The sequence below is a fragment of the Zalophus californianus genome, chromosome 10 (assembly GCF_009762305.2).
Source record: "Zalophus californianus isolate mZalCal1 chromosome 10, mZalCal1.pri.v2, whole genome shotgun sequence".
NCBI lineage: Eukaryota > Metazoa > Chordata > Mammalia > Carnivora > Otariidae > Zalophus > Zalophus californianus.
Window position 1 is genome coordinate 67,766,025 of NC_045604.1, and position 15,113 is coordinate 67,781,137.

Genomic DNA, 15,113 nt, shown 5'->3' on the forward strand with positions numbered 1-15,113 from the left:
GATGAAACAACAACAGGGCTGGTGGTTAAGGACATGCCAGACTCATGCTACCAGGCTTTACCCTCATTTCTGCTGCAGCCATCCAAGGATTTCAGGGGCCACCACCAATGGCCCGGGTTCATGGTGCCTTTTTATTTTTTTAAATCTCCCATCTTCCTTTCCTAAAGTAGGTTATCAATTACAAGAGACTCCACCTCTCTTCCTTGAGTGAAGTAAAGCTGCAAAAATGTCTTTACATCCTCAAAGGATATAGTGAAACGTGGGTGGGAAAACTAGAGGAGAAAGTGCCCCTGGCTTAATTTTGGAGAAAATTCGGAGACAGGACTTAGCCCTGGTGCCCACCTCCAGCCCACCAAGGCGGCCAGTCACCTGGTCCCCTTTAATCCAGCTGCATTTTCTTCCTGACTCTACCCTTGGCCTCCGTTTTCCCTGGATGCTTCCCACGTGAGGTCGCAGCCCTTTTCCAGGTGCTGTGCTGACTTCTGGGTTGCTCTGGGGTCTTCGGTGGGGCTGCACTCGAAAAGATTCGTACTTACTGTGGCTCATGATTTCTGGGCTCATTTCATGTCTGGTTCGCTGTTGCCAACCCAGAAGGTTGTAGCATCCTTACCACGGCACCTGGCGTGCCGACTGGAGGTTGGTCCCCTTCAGGGACACCTGCTGCTCACCGCGACCGCGGGGCGAGACCGTGCAGAGACCCAGGCAGTGAGGAATCTGGGCATCTGTGACATAGGACGGGTCAGGGGGCTAAAGAGATGGGGAACTGATAAAGAGTCAAGGCAAACACTTGACCTATTTCATAGTTTTGCCCAGAGCTGCCTATTTTTGCCTGCCCAGGATTCACTGCTATTCAGAGACATAATTCTGCGAGATGCTGTTAATAACCTGAAATCTTCCCTTGGATCAGATTTGTAAAAGAGGTTGTATTTACCTCTCTGTTCTTTAAATCCACATTTTCTCTTAAGAAAGAATTGGCTACGGCAAGGAGAGCTTCTTCTGGCCACTTCTCATACCAGTCGATTGTGCAGGTGGTAACCATAGAGGGATAGGCTCTACAATGCTGGCGGAAGGTCAGTCCTTCAGGACTCATGGTCATAAAAATATGAAGATTTTTATGGATCCTCTGAAAATTAATAAAGATATAAGTTGTTAAAATGGAATCGGAGACCGCAAGTCCCGTGGAGCTGTCTTAAGGAAAGAGGCCTGGTTCTGCTCTACGTGACCTGGAACATCCCCCTATGAACCAAGTCACATGAGCAGGTGTGGTGCTCGAGTTCTGTTCAGGAGGGGACCTTACATCAGATGGAGGTGTGTCTATTTCACTCTTTGCTCTGGGTTGGTGTGCCACTAAGATTCCCAGAAACTCAGTGTGGGAAGTGGTCGGAGGAATGAAAGCTGAAAGACACAGAGAGAAACAGACCAACGTCGTGGGCGGAGCGCAAGGGGGTCAGTAGTAAACCCCCGAAGGGTTAGCGCTACACCGTATTAGAGCCGCTATGGTTTCGCAGGTCTTCGGCAAAGGGCTGGTTGCTGTGAAATCTCCCTGCCTCCTTCTCCCCACGAGGCCGGGCTGTGCAGCTACTGTTCCTGGCTCCTTGGAAGGACTGGTGTGGGCACAGAGTCTCTCCTCATGTCCATGTGTTACGTTCAATGAAACCACATAACTGAAAGCAGCTTCAGTGAGTCAATGTTCCTTCCAACTCAAACAGTTCAATTTGTACAAAGTGATAAGATGTTTGAGTATCAAGCAACCTATTTTGCCAAAGAAGTGTGGTAAAGCTGAAAGAAGAGGAAAGTGTAAGAGTCTTTTTCCTCCTTTTTATCTTTAAAAAATGTATGAAAGCCAATCAAACTGCTCAATGCAGAATTCATACAACAGAGAAATGTTTAACTTAAAAATGAAGTTACCTCTCTTTGCTTTACCTGTCCCCAAACTCCTCCTAGAAGATATTCCATGTTAACTGTTTCAAGTACTCCTTCACTTATTACTGTAAGACACTTCAAATCATTTTTGCAAGTGTGGTATAAAGTAGACATATAAATAATTAAAACTGATTTCTAACTGGGATTCTTGGTTTATTTTTTTATTTCTGGAGGGCACTGTTCTCCAGTGAGAAATTCTTTGTTCTTCCTTGCCAATCACAATCTATATAAACCAATTTAGTAACAAGGCACGAGAGGGCCACAAGGTATCAGGATGACTGCATTTAAAAATATCACCCCATCTAAGCATCCATTCATGTGACATTGTTCTCAATTGTGTACTCCATTTGTGGAATTTTTTACATCTTCTCGTGCCGGATCACTAAGTGTCCACTGAGGATGGATGGTGGGCCAGGTCAATTTTCAGATGACTCCATCATCGACAGGAACTGGCGCGAGAAGTAAGTCGGCCTGCGGTACTCTCCTTTGAAGGTCTGGTTTGGGCGATTCTGTCTCCTATCTCCCTCCCTGCTGAGCCGTTGGCCGGTCATTGTGCCTTAAAGACGCAGAAAGCTTAGCTTGTTGGTCTGGACTGTCTCCAGACAGACCCCACTGCTGATTTCCTTCTGAATATCACCTGCTCTGTCTGGATTATTTCTGTCCGTGCCCATCACCCCCTGGCCAATTCTAGGGCTATTCAAAGGGATGCAAGAATTCTGGTCTTTTGCCTTTACAGACTTGTTACCAACCGTGGTCAGGGAGGGAAGTCGGTGTAAGAAATAACCCTGGCGTCTTATTTCTCTTGTCATTGTCTCTTGCTGTTATCATGTTCTTCAGACACTGATAGCCAGGCAGGCCCAGATCCTCGCTGACCTTGGATTTCCCTAAGGGTGTGGGGTGTCTGTGTGTGGGGATCTAGTCACTAGTTTTAACTTTAAAAACTCATTTAAAGAACTAAAAAAAAATTTATCCAACTTGAAAATCAGGTACAGAATTATAAACGTAGTCTACTTTTAATTTAACATGGTAATTTGATAAAGCCAACCCACAAGAGAGTACCTTTTGGAAGAATGCAAGTAGAGACTGCCTGTTATCAATGTAACCAGACTGTTCAGCAAAAGATCTCATCCTTAGTGCAATGGAATCCAGCTCCTTGTTTTCAAACAGGTCAAGTATATTCCTCAAATTGAGAATGTTGTTCAAATCCTCCAAAAACAACTCCTTAGATGAAACAGATATCACATCAGGAATGAGTGAGTTATTTATGTTTTCCACTCTAAACATGCCAAATTGAGAGCCAGGATAAAGAGCAGTGAAAGAGTTTTTATTAAAAGTATGAGCATTTTGATTTTGAGAGAAAATCCAAGCTTTATTAAAAAAAAAAAAAGCATCTTTAGCATCATCACCTCCTCAGGATACTCCTGAGACCCTCATGGGTTCCTGGTGTTTCAGGTGGGGAAGGAAAGTGAGCGGGAGGACTGTCCGGGGGAGAGCCGACAGAGCTGCCGAGGGGCTGGCTGAGCTCCTGTCTCACCCAGGACTGACGGAGAACCGAGGAGCTTCTTAAACACGCTGATCATTTCCTCCTGGTCAGGGGGTTTGCTTACCTACCCCAGGGTGCTGCTGCCTTGGCATCTGCTTCATTCTACCAAGCAGCCTGCGGGGACCCTACACTCACACCAGCCCTTGGTGCAAGCTGCCCACAGAGGGACAAGCAGGTGCTGACTGCTGGTAGGACTTCCCTGACAGCCTGCGCTCAGCAGCCGCCCCACCTCCCACGGCCCGCGGGCCTTACATGCCCCTTAGACAGACCCCTCCATGGGCCGAACCAAAACCCCACTCTTCAGGTGTGAGTGGACCCATCTGGCCCTAGCCTGGGAGCCCAAGTCACGCCACCCACGGGCCCCGGATCCTGCCTCTCCCAGCCTGACCCTGCCCTGATCTCCCCAGGCGGCCCCTCAAGGCATGCTGTGTACTTCTTCCAGGACCTCTAAGAAACTTCTCGATTTCAATTTCTCTCATGGTCTTCTGTTGAACGGTGGATCCCCATCCAGCCCCCTGTGCTCCATTTAACAAATGTTAATTTAACGAGTCATAACACCATTTTTTGGATTCACATGGAAAGCAATGATGTGGCCAGGAGAAAGCTGGAAAGTGGGGAGAAGAGATCCAGTGACCTTGAAGTCCTGAATGACATGGGAGTGGATGAGCACGTCCAGCCCAGCTCCAACTGATAGTGCATTTCTGAAAAAATGATTTCTTAAATTAGAACAGCAGGCTTCCGGCATGAGAGAAGTGACATCTTCCGAAATCCAGAGAAGTATCTGGCAGAAACCTCAAGCTGATGAACAGAGCAGGGTATTTAGATTTGGGAAAGGGAGGACATATAATTAAAGTGGAAAACTGGACACTCTGGAGAACAGCAGATAACAACACAGCTCCCGGACTTACTCTCGAAGTGCGATGTGCAAGAAAACCACAACCCCAGGGAGAGAGGCCCAGTATGAGGAGAGAAAACAAGATGTGAGTTTGAAACAACACTCATAACTACATGTGTCTGGAAATGTTGCCACAAAGAAGTAAATACAATCTGAGATGGCCCATGACGTTTAGGCTGTGGAAGGGCATAATTTATGCCAGATAACAGGTGAGAACAGTAGTTGGGTGATTAGCATTTTTTGCTTGTGTGTAAACCTTTTATTTTTTTTTAAGATTTTATTTATTTATTTGAGAGAGAGAGAATGAGAGATAGAGAGCACGAGAGGGAAGAGGGTCAGAGGGAGAAGCAGACTCCCTGCTGAGCAGGGAGCCCGATGCGGGACTCGATCCTGGGACTCCAGGATCATGACCTGAGCCGAAGGCAGTCGCTTCACCAACTGAGCCACCCAGGCGCCCGTGTGTAAACCTTTTAGGGAAATACATGAACTATAACTACAAGGAGAGTCCTAACTGTGACAGTGACATTGGAGCGAGAGGACTGAGGGGAGGAACGGGAGTCTCGAGTGTGTGGCTGACACACTGCAGAGCTCGTGCACAGACGGTGGATTCAGATGACCGTGTTTTTTCCAAAACATAGACTCCACAACTAGTTCAGCTACGTGGACCAATTACTTCTCATTTGTCAATTAGAATGAAAATTGTAAAGACAGAAGATGCTTTTGCAGAACTCTCAGCGGCATGAGGACAAATACATAAATGCTGTCGGCTGGGAGTGGGGAGGACAGAAGAGCGGGAAAACCAGGGCAGGCCGGCAGGACTATACCGTCTTTTCAAATATTAAATGGGGGGGGGGAACACTACTTAATGGAAAACGCTAGCAAACGCTAAAGACAAAAAGTACTTACCTGCTTTGGGTTTAAACTAGCAACTATCAGAGCAGTGGGGTTCCCTTCTAATCCTGCTTGAATGAAGCCCCTTTTAAAGTCTTCTTTGCATTCAATGTAGGCATAATTGTGGGATGTGGACACCCGGTATAGTCTGCACTCTGTCAGGTAACAGGCTAGAGTGGCACAGGTCTCCTTCCCACAGCCGTCTATGCCAATCTGTGCGAGAAGAACAAGCCAACATACGATTCCTACGTACGTCCTAAACACATTGCAATGCATAGTTTCCTATCAGCAAAATACCTATTTTTATAAACTTTTTGGGAAATATGTGAAATATAACTACAGTATTTATCAAAGTTCTATAGGGCTTTCATAGACATTCAATATTTTCACCTTTTCTTTTTATAGTCTCTTGAAATATATGAAACAATTTGACTGGAAGAAACAATAACACAATCTGAAAAATAGCATCGACAGGTTATAAATCATCATGTTACTGCCAGTATTTGACTTTTCATTCAGAAGAATTTAGATAGATCTTTTCCTATTTATTCTGAGCAATAACCACTTAGGTGCTCTTTGGTAATAATGACAAAGTATTACCTTTTTTAGCAGCTTTGCTGAGGTGTAACTTACAGGCTACACCTCTTTTTATGTGTATAATTCAATGATTTTTAGTAAATGTACAGGTTTGCAACAAGTAAATCCAGTCTTAGAATAGTTCTGCCCCCCAGGCCTGTCAGTAGTGAGTCTTCACTTCAACCCCAGTCCCGGGCAACCATTAGTATGCTTTCTGTCTCTACAGATTTCCTATCCATTGAATAGTAAATATGAAGTCTTTTGCATCTGCCTCCTCACTTAGCATGATGGTTTTGTGGTTCTTGCGTGTGGTAGCGTCTATTAGTAGTCTGCTCCCTTTTATTGCTAAATAGTATCCTACTGGATGGGACCTACTGATGGACACTTGGGAGTATGTCCACTTCGCAGCTATTCTAATAATGCTCCTGGGAACACTTACGTGCAAGTTGTAAAGCGAACGTTTGCTTTACTTTCTCTTGTGTCGACAGAGACAAACGGAACTGCTCCGTTAAAGGGTAAATTGGGGTTAACTTCATAAGAAATGGTCAGACTGTTTTTCAAAGCAGTTTTACTATTTTACATTTGCGCCAGCCATGTGTGCAAGCTCCCGCTTATCCACAACCTTGCCAACATTTGATACAAGAGTCGTGCAAGCGCAGGTGGGCTGATATCTCCGTGGACCCTCAGATTGCCTTTTCTGAATGGTAAATGATGGCGAGTAGTTTTCTCATAGGCTTATTCCCACTCATGTCTCTTTGGTGAAGTATCTAGTTAAATCTTTTGTCCACTTAAAAAAATAAGCTTTTTGATTTTAGGAGAGTTTTTGATTTACAGTAAAATTGCCAAGATAGAAAAGAGAATTTCCATACACCCCACATCGTTTCCCCTACAAACATCGACCTAGTAGGATATACTTGTTCTCGTTAAATGAAACAGTATCGATCCATTATTAACTAGAATCCCTACTTTATTCAGAGTTCCTTAGTTTTTACCTAACATCCTTTTTCTGTCCCAGGATCCCATCAAGGATACATTACATTTACTAGTTCTCTCTCCTGAGGCTCCTCTTGACTGTGATGGTTTCAGACTCTCTCTTTTTGTTTTGTTCTGATGACGTTGATAGGTTTGGAGTGTGCCAGTCAGGCATTTTGTAGAATGCCTCTCGGTTGGGATTTTCTTGATGTTTTCCTTCTGACTAGACCGGGGTTATGTGTTTCTGGGAGGGAAGGCCACGGGGATAAAGTGCCATTTATCAACATGATTTATCACTGTTGATGCTGACCTTGGTCACCTAGATAAAGTATTGTATGTCAGGCTTCTCCTTTGTGAAGTTATTGTTTTCCCCCCTTTCATACTGCATCCTTTGGGAAAAATCAGTAATAGCTCACAGTTAAGGAGTGCAGAGTTACGCTCCAATTTTGTATGCTGACCTTTGCATACACACATTCCTATAAATGTATGCAACCATATACATGAATCCAAACAGGAGTTCAACTGCTGTCTTCAACTCTCATCCATCACCATATGGCTCACTCTAGCCTCTTCCCCTTGCTTTTCTGTAAGCTCCCACTCCAACAGTGAGAAACCTGGCTCCCACCACCTGCCATCCTTTACTTACTCAGTTGTGATATATACGCACAGTGGTATCAGAAGGGTGACCTCAATCCCACAGGAAACCACTTTATTAGCTTACATACAGTTTCTTTTGCCTTTAGTCTTACAGACTCCACTCACTTCCAAATTTCCTTAGGTCAGTTCCTTTCCTTTCCATCCTCTTCAGGGAGACTGTTGCACACACTGTGACACAGTTTGGTTGTTTCGTCACATTCTGCATTCCATCCTGGGATTCCCCAGACCTCCTAAATGACTCTTTGGAACTTCCATACACTCAGGTTCACTCTTTGTGCTGTGAAGTTCTATGGGCTTCGACAGATGTGTGGTGTCATGTACTCATCATTACAGCATTGCACAGAATAGTGTCACCACTCGACTATCTTGCATTTCACCTTCCTTCCTCTCTCCAAACCCTTGGCAACCAATCTTTTTACCATCACCATAGTTTTACCTTTTCCAGAATGTCATATAATTGGAATCATACAGTGTGTAATATTTCCAAACTGACTTCTTTCACTTAGCAATATGCCTTGAAGATTTATCCATGTCTTTTTGTGGCTTGATATCTCTTTTCTTTTTATCTTTGAATAATATTCCATTGTACCCCAGTTTATCACTTACTGAAGGACATTTTGATTGTGTCCAGTTTTTTAATAAAGTCACTGTAATTACACAGGGGAAGGTTTTTGTGAGGATGTAATTTTTCAAATATGTTAGGTAAATACATAGGAGTATATTGCTAGACTATATGGTAAGGCTATCTTTAGCTTTGTGAAAAACCACCAAGCTCTCTTTCCAAGTGACTGTGCCATTTTGCATTCCCATCAGCAACAAATGAGAGTTCTTGTTGCTTTGTACCCTTGCTAGCAATTCCTACTATCTGTTTTTTTTTTTAATTTTCGTCACTTTAATAGGTGTGTAGTGATTATCACATTGTTTTCCCTAACAACAAATGATATTGAGACTCCTTTTATATGATTTTGTGAGATTTCTGTTTATTTTTAATTGGGTAGGTTGTCCTTAGGATCTTCTATAAACAGGATCACATGGAATGTGAATAAAAACAGTTTTACTTCTTGTAAAGTAAGTATCTAGATGCCCTTTTTTCCTTTTTCTTATCTAATTGCACTGGCTACAAACTCCAGTGTAGGGTTGAATAGAAATTGTGAGAAAAAAATGTATCTTTGTTTGTTCCCAATCTTAGGGGGAAAACATTTAGTCTTTCATCATTAAGTATGAAAGTTTTTCATAGATGCCTTTTATTAGGTTGGTAAAGTTCCCTTCTATTCCTTTTTGCTGAGAGTTTAAAAATATCATTGATGGTATTGGATTTTATCAAACGTATTTTCTGCACATATGATCATGTGGTTTTGCCTTGTATTCTATTAATATGGTGCATTATATTACTGCTTTTGGATGTTAAGCCAAACATGCATTCCCAGGATAAATGTCCCTTGGTCATGATGCACGATACTTATATGTTGTTGCATTCTGTTTGCTGATATTTTGTGCGGGAATTTTACAACTATATTCATAAGGGATATTGGCCTGCAGTTTTCTCTTGCCATGATGTGTCTTGTCCAGTTTTGGTATCAGGTGATACTGGCCTCGTGGGTGAGTTGGGAGCTGTTCCCTCCTCTATTTACTAGAAGGGTTTGTGAAGGATTGATCTCATTCTTCCTTAAATGTTTGGTAGAATTCTCCAGTGAAGCCATTTGACTGGGGGCTTTTTTTTCCATGGGAAGTTTTCAAATTCCCAGTTCAATCTCTTTGTTTAGGTCTTTTCAGGTTTCCTGTTTCTTTAGCTCAGTCATTTGTGTCTTCTTCCATTTCATCTAGGCTATTCAATGTGCTGGCACACAGTTGTTCACACTATTCTCTTATAATCCTTAATTCCTGATTTAAAAAAATTTAATAATGGATTCTTTTTTCTCTTTTTTTTCTTGGTTTGTCAATTTTGTTCATCTTTTCAGAGAAAAAAGCTTTGGTTTCAATTGATAATCTCTATTGTTCTTCTGTTCTACTTTCTTCTCTTATCTTTATTAGTAACTTCTTTCTGCTTTGGGGTTTAGTTTTCTTTTCTTCTGTAGTTTCCTAATGTGGGAGGTTAGGTTATTTGAGATATTTCTTTTTTAAAAAAAATTTAGGCACTTATAACTTATATACATTTCCCTCTAAGCACTGCTTTGGGTATGCTGTGTTTTCATTTATCTCAAAATATTTTCTAATATCTCTTGTGATTTCTTCTTTCACTCATTGGTTATTTAGGAGTATGTTGTAAAAATTCCACATATTTGTGAATATTTCAAATTTTTCTTTTTTTTAATAAAGACTTTATTTATTTATTTGAGAGAGAGAGCATGAGCAGGGAAGAGGGGTAGAGGGAGAGGGAGAAGCAGGCTCCCCACCCAGCAGGAAGCTCGATGTGGGGCTCAATTCCAGGACCCTGGGATCATGACCTGAGCCGAAGACAGCTGCTTAACCGACTGAGCCACCCAAGCGCACTCAAATTTCCTTCTGTTATTGATTTTTACTTTAATTCTATTGTGTTCAGAGGATGTACTTTGAATGACTTCAATCCTTTTAAATGTATTGAGGCTTGTTCTATAGTCTGGCACATGATCTATGTTGGAGAATGTTCCATGTGTGCTTGAGAAGAATGTATATTTTGTTTTTGTTGGAAGGAGTCTGCTATCTATGTCAATTAGGTCAAATTGTTTTTATAGTATTATTGACATATTTATATCCTTGTTGATTTTGTATCCAGTTGCTCTAGCAATGATTGAGAGTGGGGTTATCGAAGACTCCAATCATTGCTGCTGAACTGCTTATTTCTCTCTCTTTAATTCTGTCTGTTTGGCTTCACATATTTTGGGGCTTAGCTGTTAGGTGTGTGTTTATATAACTGTTATATCTTTCTGATGATTGATGCTTTTATCATTATAACATCTTTCTTTTCTCTCGAACACGTTTTTTTCCCTTAAAGTCTATTTTGTCTGATATTAGTATAACCAGTCCAACTCTCTTATGGGAATGATTACCATGAATTATCTTTCTCCATCTTTTCTTTTTTCTTTTTATTTTTTTAAAGATTTTATTTATTTGTCAGAGAGAGAGAGCACAAGCAGGGGGAGCAGCAGGCTCCCTGAGGGAGCTTGACACAGGGCTCGATCCTAGGACCCTGGGATCATGACTTGAGCTGAAGTCAGACGCTTAACGACTGAGCCACCCAGGCGCCCCAGTAATGTTTACTTTTAACAAGTCATGTATGATATGCTTTTTACTTCTTTACCTATTCGACTAATCTCATTTGAATTGACCAATCTAGATCATGATTATTTTTTTAAATCTGTTTTAAACGTTCTTCATCAAGTCATTACGCTCCCTCCAGCTGCTTCTCCCTGCTGAAGCTGCGCAAGCTAGTTATATTACCATTTTACACAAGTGAATCCCAGGGCAAAGATCTATCGATCTATTGATGGTGTTTAATTGGGCAAAGTAGTCACAGGATCAGAGAGGAAACAGGGACTTGCCATGCTTTGCCTTGTATTTTTAACAGGGGCTCTGAAAGGACGATAGGGTCATGAGAAAGTATTGTTAAAGAGGCAAGTTTCTAGTTGAGCGTTAGGTCTGTAAAAATTGCTCTGGATGCATTCTCAGGATTTTAGAATTGACAACTCTTTGTAAACTCACTTGTTATTAGAAAAGAAAGTCACTTTGTGGTAAAAGAAGCAAACTGAGAGTATGTACCATTTGGGAGTTAAAAAATAATCCGTTATTAACTGAAATAGACAAAACCATAGATCTTACAGAGCTTATGTTCTAAATGTGAAGACAGCTAATACATAAACGAAAAGTTGAATACGTAAGATCCAATAATGCTAAGGTCTAGGGAGAAAAAGCAAAATAAAGGGACAAAGTGACAGGGGCCGAGGGGAGGGGAGAGACAGGGGAGGCAGGAGTCCCGGGGGCTGTGGTAGTGGCTCGGCTAGGGTGGAGGCAATCGAGATGTGTATGAGTGCGCAGACTTGAAATATATTTTGGAAGTTGTATTTCCAGGATGTATTGATGGACTGAGGGTGGGGTGTGACAGAAAGCATTCAGAATGAGGGGTTCCTGGGTTTCTGGCTAGAGTGGTGTATCTATGTTGGTGCCATTTATGAGATGGGCGAGGTTAGTAAAGGAATAGTTTTGGTGGAGGAAATATTTGCTTTTGTATTTTTGCCTTAATTCTATTTTTCAGTTTTTAATTCCTTTTAATTACTCTTAATACATGTCTGTTCAAATAAAGCTCTAAGTAGTTCTGAATTCAAAACAAGTCTTTTTGGGAAAAAATGATGTGAATTAAATAACTAGTTATAAATAACAAAAGTATAAAATACATAAATAATAGGCATAAACAATAGCTTAAATGTTCATACTGTGATTCCTATAATTGGCTGCATGTGTTGGATTTTATTTAGCCTTCTGAAACCTTTTGTCTACTCAGGTTTTTTGGAGATTTGCCAAGAATTTATCTCCCACTTGTTTTCATGAGAAGTAGAACTTTGTGCAAAGACTCAGTTTCTAAATCCATATTCCAGGAAATGTACTGTTTTCAAGGTCAAGATCCACATGCACAGACACTACGTTGGTGCTGAGGATATGCTAGAGATGCTGCTGGCTCCATCACTTCTATTCACATCAAATGCTTCCAAAAACAAGCATTTTTATGTGCTGATAAATTTCTTATGTAAACTCCAGAGAGGAAGAGCACGTTGTGTGGGACTCAGTGGCTGCAAGCTTTCACAAAGAGAAAGTCTGCATAAATAAAACTTTTGTAAGCAAGGTAGATTTTATCAGATTCCCTCAACTGTTATTTTGAAATTTAAATGTATTTGAACAATTTAAACTCCTACCAGTAACATGTGACCCCCTGGCTGCCGAAGGACCCTCGCAGCTCTTGCGATATGTTCTATGGCTTCCTTGAAGAACACCATGGAATGAAAAATCTGGCAGAGGAAATGGGAAAAATAGAGTGCTTACAGGCATAGAAAAGTCAAAAGTTCGCTGCAGTTTTATATACAAGGATCCGGGAGTGAGACTGACGATTTTCGTAATCCAGCAACCTAGACCCAGTAAACTGGTTTACATTTCTGAAAAAAAATTTGCATAAAAAGGAGTCCCTATGCCAGTATTGCCGTGAGCAAGACCAGGGGAGTCCCAGGCTCGAGGGAAGAGAGGAAAAGGAGAACAACAGCATCGGGGCTGTTCTGCTGCTGCTCTATCTTGGAGTGGGACTCGTGGTGAGGGAAGAGTCCCAGGAGATGGGGTGGTGGCATCTGTGATTCTGTCAGGGCCTCTGGTCTGACACCTGTCTGCCCAGGACAGCAGTGACAGGGATGCTGCTCCCTGCTGTTGCTCTGGACATGCAGAGGCAGAGGGAGAGAGAATTGCAAGCAGACTCCCTGCTGAGTGCAGAGCCCGACACGGGGCTCGATCCCATGACCCTGAGATCATGATGTGAGCTGAAATCAATTCGGACACTTAACCAACTGAGCCATCCAGGCACCCCTCTTTCATTTGCACACGTCTTGAAAATATCTGTTGTGAAAGAAATACACCCATCTGTGTGCGTGTATAACACACACAGAAATACACCCATCTGTGTGCGTGTATAACACACACACACACACACACACACACACAGCATTCCTCAGAGTCTACGCAGCGCATGTCTGTATGTACCTCCAAAGACGTGGAGCTCAACTTCTTTTGGAATTCATTCAGTACATTGGCAAGTTTATCATAGTCACTGGTATTCCGATAGATCTTTTTCCTATGAGGCTTGTTTATATCCAAGAAATCCACAAATACAATTGAGTCGTTCATCAGTTTTTCTTTGGTCCATTGAATCTATTGTAAGATCATCATTTAATAGTATGTGTTAAGAGCCAAATTCTACTTGTTATCTAAACTAATGTAATAGGTCTGTATCAGAGATGCTCTCGGCACAACAGATGTAGGTAAGCCTTGGGGGCTTTTCACCTTTGCTGTGCTATGGACCCCTGCTGGCAGTAGAGCCCATGGACCCTTTCTCAGAATACGTACATCTGGTACCATACAAGGGTTGCAAAAGAGACCGAACAGATTGAGCTGGAGTATCAGCACCTGCACTGCAGGCCCGAGCCTTGCACTAGGTCTCAGCAGCCCCACCTCCATCACCCACATCAGGTGTCCCGTGCTGGAACTTCCCGGGAGGCACCCAGGAGATGAGGCTGGGCGGCAGGATGACAGGACGGGTAAGGGGACATCAGGGTCTGGTCTCCGGCTTTGGATGAGTCCACCTCTTAACCAGCTATGTAACCTGGGCAATTTCTTAGCCCCTCTGCCTCAGTTTCTTCATCTGTAAAGTGAGGATAACAGCAGGACCTCCATTGCAGAGGTGTTATAGAGACTACGATGAGCAATGATATAGAAAGCTCTGGAAACAGTGTCTGGCACATTGTAAGTGCAACAATTGTTAGCCTTATCACATTTTATTTTTTAAATATGAAAATAAGCCAAACAACTGACTAAATGAAGCCATAAATGCAAATTCTCAGAGGACTAATTGATATCCTTATGTCCTTAAGGAAGATGGGTCAATATGTCTTTACTCTGGGGTCTTGCAGCGGTTCCTGCTGTCCGTCCACAGGGCAAGCCGTGTGTCCCTGAAGCATGTGCGAGCTCATGTCCTACCGCCTCTGCATCTATTGCTTCGTCGTCTGGCAAAGTCCAAAACCTGGACTGCCCTGCCATTTACAGGAGGGAGTTTGCAAACTTCACCTGGGGGGAGGGGAATGATCTCTCTCCAGTTATGTTAGCAAAGTCCCTCCCTTCCTCCCAGTTATCCTTACCAAGCACCAATTGAGAGGAAGGAAGGATGCTGAATTCTGGTGATTAGGTAGAGATAAAAATCAATGACTTTGTTCTCATAGAACCCACAGGTTAGAGAGAGAGAGAACTAATTACATTATAGTAAGTTCTAGGATAGGAAAGTCCACAGTCCTGGGAGAACACGAAGAAGGGACCCTCAAACTGGAAAGGGTGCGGTGTTGGCCAGCGACATTCACTGAAAGAGGAAGCACGAGCTCAATCTTGAAGGTTGGCCAGAGGGGACCCAGGGGCGTCGAGGCAGAGGCAGGAGAGACCATGGACGCCGACGCCGCATTCTGGCTGGGACGTGGGGCTGAGGTGCCGAGGTTTCTGGCGCGGTCACAGAGGCGGGCAACATCAGGCCAGGGCACCGGGAGGTGCAGGGAGCACAGCAGGCAAAGCCCGGGAATGGCTTTGCAAGTGGTTTTGTGTGTTGAGCATGAAGCACCCCAAGCACCGTGAGCCAGACTTGGAAGACAAACCAAGGTCTAACTTTAGAGCTCAGGTTCTCTCTGCCAAACCACCCGTCTGCATCTGAATTGTAGACAGAAGGTCCAGTTCTTGCCCACAGCTTACATTTATAGAGCGCTTACTGTATGTCAGAAACTGTTCTAGACACAAAGGGGTGCCACTGATTCTCAGCCTACAAGTGGGTATGGTGCTACCCCAACTTCAGAGATGAGGGAACGGAGACAGCTCCACAGCTGCTCAGGGGACGGGCTGGGCTCTGAAGGTGGGCAGGGCCCATGGGGGTAGCCTCTATATTCAAGTGCT

General features: G+C 43.0%; 1 protein-coding gene across 13 annotated transcripts in view; it reads right to left on the reverse strand.

The window, feature by feature from the left end:
• DNAH14 (dynein axonemal heavy chain 14) overlaps nucleotides 1–15,113 on the reverse strand; it is a 334,785-nt gene that overhangs the window by 103,711 nt on the left and 215,961 nt on the right. For 12 of the 13 annotated variants that reach the window (XM_027613953.2, XM_027613959.2, XM_027613960.2 and 9 more), the window contains 5 exons: nucleotides 13,170–13,337; nucleotides 12,341–12,433; nucleotides 5,268–5,465; nucleotides 2,983–3,144; nucleotides 932–1,123 (listed from right to left, as the gene is read on the reverse strand). In XM_027613953.2, the coding sequence (XP_027469754.2) occupies nucleotides 932–1,123; nucleotides 2,983–3,144; nucleotides 5,268–5,465; nucleotides 12,341–12,433; nucleotides 13,170–13,337 (813 nt within the window). The remainder of the gene's footprint in view (nucleotides 1–931; nucleotides 1,124–2,982; nucleotides 3,145–5,267; nucleotides 5,466–12,340; nucleotides 12,434–13,169; nucleotides 13,338–15,113) is intronic. The other variant, XM_027613956.2, reaches the window with a different exon arrangement.